Genomic DNA, 6226 nt, shown 5'->3' with positions numbered 1-6226 from the left:
AGCCAAAGAATGTCGTGGAATGTCAAAAAATGTCATGAAATACACTACAGTGACAATTTATCAGCGTCACGAGCATCGTCACAGAATCCCCGTCACAGATTACTCATAGTGACAGCGCGCACACTAAATGTCATTCAAAATGGGACCTTCGATGACGTTTTCTACAATGTCATGGACTTGGTATTCCTGTGACGGCCAATAAACGTCACATGCTGTATGAAAATATGCCATGCAATGTCAGAGCAACGTCACTGATGTGATTCCACATCAGCATAGCTGTAAACGTCCGAATTGTTTTCATTGAACTAGCATAATATTCATTGATTGAGTTGACATCATCATGATATATTTAATTCATTTCAAAACTTAATTACAATGAACAGCCAAATCCAGTATATTCCAAATGCATAATATATAAATAAATTAGATCAAAATCACATTATAAGTTTAAATAGAAGACAAATCACATTATAAGTGCAATCATCTTTGCCAAATTCACAAGTTTTAGCACTCGCTACAATAGACAAGTTGCAAAGTACCATTTAGATAACCACAAATCAGTCACACAGGTTTGGACTCAGACTAAAGTTGCTTGAGCACTTGAGAGAAAAAGCCATAGTTTATCCATTTCATGTTGCTTCTTTCCCCCGGCTTCACTCTTGTCTTGTTGGCTCTTCTTCACAGCTTCAAATTCTTCTTGTTGTTTCTTCTCCATCTCTTCAAGCACTCTCTCTTGTGCTTCAAGTCTCACAATTAAGTCCTCCCAATGCCTATGAATTAGCGAAACACAATAGCATTGCATCTTCATTAGATGAAAAAAAAACACAACAATGTATCAAATTAGGAATCTAAAATAGAAAAGTACATTATTAAATGCCTTAGGCATGCATGCGGAAGGGCCAATAAAACAATAAACCCATAAATTAGTTATAATGGTTAAAGAACATGCATAACCAAGAGCTAGAGTTATAATGGATAAAGAACTTACAATATGTGCATCCCTTGGCCTAGCATACGCATCAACCATGCCTTTATCTTCCTCAAGAAATGCCATCCTTTCCCTCAATCTACAAAACTAATAGCATGATTGTAGTATGTGAAGCTGCAAAAGATGACAGGGAATAGAACCAAATGAATTGCCAAAATACCTTCCATCCTATGGTTATCAACACAAACTAAATGAATTTTGCTTAAATTTGTTTGGACTTGGACCTTAACCGATGTAGCCATTCTACAACCATTCTACATGTGAATATTTACTTTCCTAATGCACACATGAATGTGATAAAGTAACAAACTTAGAATGCAAATATAAGCATGGGCGAAGCTAGGATTTAGACATGAGGAGGTGAAGCAAAATATGATCGCATAAAAGATAAAACATCACATAATATCTGGTATCAATTATTGTTTGTGTCCTTCCCTTCGTTCTTGTGTCATAACAAAGTTATGTAAGGATGTGCCAACTGTAAGTTTTGTATTTTTATTTTGGCATTTTTCTGTCTTTGGATTAACATCCAACCATTAGGGCCTCAGCTCACCCATATTAAACAAACACGAACTAAGTTTGCTCCAACATTAGAATTGGATTGTTAACTCAAGCATGAATTATATGCTAACAAATGCGCAAGTAAGTGAATGGGTATTGATTGAATTTAGACTAATCAGAATTACCAGACGCGGATTAAAAAGATATACACCAAATTAGTGATTCATTTTGCTGCTATTATGCAATGTATGAGGAAAACCAGATTAGTAGATTAAAATTCATACTGAAATGAACTAGCTACTAGTAGGTCTGTGCACCTATATACATTCAGATTTAAAGATCAATCTACTTGGGAAAAATCAGCTTGGCATCGCGACAGCATTAAGAGCCCCCCGTGACTAGCACCGTAGCAGCTGGCGTAAAATCCATCGGCGACGTGCGGTGCTCACTCATACACGAATAGGGCGAATCCACTTTCACAATGATGGGCCCATCGATCTGAGTTAACGTGCGGTGCTAGGCTTTTTTAGAGAAACTACGACGCTGGGTCATGAGCAACGAGATGGAGAAGCTAAATACAGCAATAGCTTAATCATTGGCTTTTTTTAGTGGGGCCTTGGTGCATACATAGAACCATTAGTATACGGTGATTAATTCGTATCCTACTGATATTACGTGCTCCAATTCATTGAGGGGGGCGAATCATTAGGGGCTCCGCCCTTGAATACAGGTTGCACTAGTATAATATATTTCTCAAAGTGATGATACTAAAACTGATGTACTGCACAAACAAACTGCTGGAATATTTCTGCTTGGCACATAAAAAGTGTCCCCAAATCACAGAAGGTGCTGATCTATATATCACAAAATTCTAGCAGTATGAATTAAGTGTTCATTAACTTATGGTAAGCTAATTAGTTCACAAATTTCACATCACCTAGTTCATCAGTAGATCAAAACATCAAAAGTTCACTCAATATCCTAAAAAAAGGGGGAAATAGACAGAAAAGGGGATCTCCTCACCATGCGCGGGTGGAGTCCCTGGACGACTGATCCGACAGTGAGGCGGGGAAGAAACGCGGGAGCTGCTGCGAAGATCACGCCATGGACGAGCGTCCCGAGAGCGTCGAGAAGAGCAGGCGCACGGCGGGCTCTTCCTCCCGACCCGACTGTCGCCGTTGCAGGAGGCTTCCTCGGGGACCCGATGACGGCGGTGGCTGCAGTTGTTGCGTCGATGGTGGGGGCGGCGGAGGTGGACGGGAGTGGGAACGTGGGAGAGGAGCGGCGAAGGGGATTGGAAGATTGGATCGGGATTGAGAAACCAAGAGGACGGTGCGAGATTGGATCGCTCCAAAAATAATTGCCAACCCCGCCTAGCAAATTAAAATCAGTTTGGGTTTCCATTCTTTCCGCGCCGGAGAGCAAATCTACTTGGAACGATTCTTAAAAAAAGGGGTTTGGCACGCTCACGTCAAAAAAAATAGTGGGGTTTTTTAACACAAAAAATAGTATGTGTATAATCTTTTTTTTTTGCGGGCATGTACGTGTATAATCTGATCTTTTTTTGCGATCAGTGTATAATCTGATCTTTTTTTTGCGATCAGTGTATAATCTGATCACCTGATCAAAAGATTAAAAAACGTCACGTACCTTGTACCATGTATATAATCTGATAAAATAAAAGTAAAAAACATGTACGAGGTCCCATGTATATGTAATCTGATAAAATAAAAATAAAAAGCATGTACCACGTACCATGTATCATGTATGTTGTGTTCCTGTATATTCCCTTTTTTGAGATAGAACGAAACAACTACAGCGCCGTGGGTTCACGAACAACACGAATAAGCTTTTTTCTTGCCACTACTTTTTTGTATTATATTGAACAAAAATAATTGCATCACTTACCACGTGACATAAATGTGGTAAGCAACCCAAACTATTAAAAAATTTGCATCGCTCAATAACCTATGAAATTACTATGGCAGGTCCAACCACCAGCATTCAGACATGGGTCCTATTTCTCAAAAAAATCACACATGGGTCACACAAAAAATACGCTGACGCGTGGGTCCTACTGCTCAATAACCCGTGAAGCTTCTATGGTGGGTTCCACTGCTAGTAGTTACACGATGAAAAAAATGAGCGTCACACAGTTGTAATAATCAGTGACTGTAGTAGGTCATCATGGAAATTATGAAACGTCATAGAAATTGGCAGCCAGGTGGCACTCAGCTGCTTAGGTAATTCAATGACATTAACCGTCACTGTTTTTACAAGAATCAGTGACGCGACCTCCAAAACATCACACATTAGATATTTTTGTGATGTAGTCAACCATCGTCACAAGGATTTTCGTCACAATATCTTAATTTTCTTGTAGTGTTGATTTCTACTTTTGTGGTGTCAAACATCGCGAATATCTCAAGGATCATCATATATGTCCCTGATACATTATAGTTCATCACGAAGCTCTAGCAGCTTGGTGGTAATGACTTCGGAGAAACATCACTATCTCATCTGGAAGATCAACTCCCACTTGATTCAAATGATTGTTGTACTCAGACAATCTGAGCACAAGCTCAACAATTGAGCTTTTCTCCCTTAGTTTGCAGGCTAAGAAAATTGTCGGAGGTCTTATACCTCTTGACGTGGGCACGAGCCTGAAATCCCAATTTCAGCCCTCAAAACATCTCATATGTTTCGCGACGTTTCAAAACGTCTTCGGTGCCTCAACTCTAAACCGTTTAACTGAACTATCACGTAGTTATCAAAACGTGTATGCCAGATGTTCGCAACATCCACAGACGACGTTCGAGGTTCAGCACACTGAGCGGTGCATTAAGGACATAAGCCTTCTATGAGGCAATGAGGACAATCCTCAGTTTACGGACCTAGTCCGCATAATTGCTACTATCAACTTTCAACTAAATTTTCTCTAGGAACATAACTAAACAGTAGAACTGAAGCGCGAGCTACGACATAATTTGCGAAGACCTTTTGACTATGTTCAGGATAATTAAGTTCATCTTATGAACTCCCACTCAGATAGACATCCCTCTAGTCATCTAAGTGATTACATGATCCGAGTCAACTAGGCCGTGTCCGATCATCACGTGAGACGGACTAGTCATCATCGGTGAACATCTTCATGTTGATCGTATCTACCATACGACTCATGCTCGACCTTTCGGTCTCTTGTGTTCCGAGGCCATGTCTGTACATGCTAGGCTCGTCAAGTCAACCTAAGTGTTTTGCATGTGTTCCGAGGCCATGTCTGTACATGCTAGGCTCGTCAACGCCCGTTGTATTCGAACGTAAGAATCTATCACACCCGATCATCACCTGGTGCTTCGAAACGACGAACTTTCGCAACGGTGCACAGTTAGGGGAACACTTTCTTGAAATTTTAATGAGGGATCATCTTATTTACTACCGTCGTTCTAAGCAAATAAGATGTATAAACATGATAAACATCACATGCAATCAAATTAAGACACGCAGGTCATAAATAAATTAAGACACGCAGGATTGCCACGCTCCTCCATCACCACCACGCCGTTGTGCTGCTGCTGGATGGAGTCTTCCTCAATCTCTCCCTCTCTCCTTGCTGGATCAAGGCGTGGGAGACGTCACCGGGCTGTACGTGTGTTGAACGCGGAGGTGCCGTCCGTTCGGCACTTGGTCATCGGTGATTTGGATCATGACGAGTACGACTCCATCAACCCCGTTCACTTGAACGCTTCCGCTTAGCGATCTACAAGGGTATGTAGATGCACTCTCCTTCCCCTCGTTGCTGGTCTCTTCATAGATAGATCTTGGTGACACGTAGGAAAATTTTGAATTTCTGCTACGTTCCCCAACAGTGGCATCATGAGCTAGGTCTATTGTGTAGATTCTATGCACGAGTAGAACACAAAGTAGTTGTGGGCGTTGATTTTGTTCAATATGCTTACCGTTACTAGTCCAATCTTGATTCGGCGGCATTGTGGGATGAAGCGGCCCGGACCAACCTTACACGTACTCTTACGTGAGACTGGTTCCACCGACTGACATGCACTAGTTGCATAAGGTGGCTGGCGGGTGTCTGTCTCTCCCACTTTAGTCAGATCGGATTCGATGAAAAGGGTCCTTATGAAGGGTAAATAGCAATTGGCATATCACGTTGTGGTTTTTGCGTAGGTAAGAAACGTTCTTGCTAGAAACCCATAGCAGCCACGTAAAACATGCAAACAACCATTAGAGGACGTCTAACTTGTTTTTGCAGGGTATGCTATGTGATGTGATATGGCCAAAGGATGTGATGAATGATATATGTGATGTATGAGATGATCATGTTCTTGTAATAGGAATCACGACTTGCATGTCGATGAATATGACAACCGACATGAGCCATAGGAGCTGTCTTAATTTATTTATGACCTACGTGTCAACATAAACGTCATGTAATTACTTTACTTTATTGCTAACCGTTAGCTGTAGTAGTAGAAGTAATAGTTGGCGAGACAACTTCATGAAGACACGATGATGGAGATCATGATGATGGAGATCATGGTGTCATGCCGGTGACGATGATGATCATAGAGCCCCGAAGATGGAGATCAAAAGGAGCAATATGATATTGGCCATATCATGTCACTATTTGATTGCATGTGATGTTTATCATGTTTATACATCTTATTTGCTTAGAACGACGGTAGTAAATAAGATGATCCCTCATTAAAATTTCAAGAAAGT

General features: G+C 40.9%; 1 protein-coding gene across 1 annotated transcript; it reads right to left on the bottom strand.

The window, feature by feature from the left end:
* Positions 1-468: 468 nt before the first annotated feature.
* LOC125538537 lies at positions 469-2893 on the bottom strand. The gene is made up of 3 exons (XM_048701821.1): positions 2513-2893; positions 989-1075; positions 469-770 (listed from the first exon to the last, which is right to left on the bottom strand). The coding sequence occupies exons 1-3, from the start codon at positions 2891-2893 to the stop codon at positions 741-743; spliced, it is 498 nt and encodes a 165-aa protein (XP_048557778.1). The 3' UTR covers positions 469-740.
* Between the last annotated feature and the right edge of the window lie 3333 nt (positions 2894-6226).

The sequence above is a fragment of the Triticum urartu genome, chromosome 2, assembly GCF_003073215.2.
Source record: "Triticum urartu cultivar G1812 chromosome 2, Tu2.1, whole genome shotgun sequence".
NCBI classification, from domain to species: domain Eukaryota; kingdom Viridiplantae; phylum Streptophyta; class Magnoliopsida; order Poales; family Poaceae; genus Triticum; species Triticum urartu.
The sequence above is the reverse complement of the archived record's forward strand: the minus strand, read 5'-3'. Positions and strand labels throughout refer to the sequence as shown.

Bases quoted from the DNA above. Each gene is read 5' to 3' on its own strand.
- LOC125538537 (XM_048701821.1), bottom strand. From the start codon at position 2,893: ATGGAAACCCAAACTGATTTTAATTTGCTAGGCGGGGTTGGCAATTAT. The intron at 1,076-2,512 runs GTGAGGAGATCC...TCATGCTATTAG, and splicing joins AGGGACTCCACCCGCGCATG to TTTTGTAGATTGAGGGAAAG. The intron at 771-988 runs GTAAGTTCTTTA...GCTAATTCATAG, and splicing joins GGCCAAGGGATGCACATATT to GCATTGGGAGGACTTAATTG.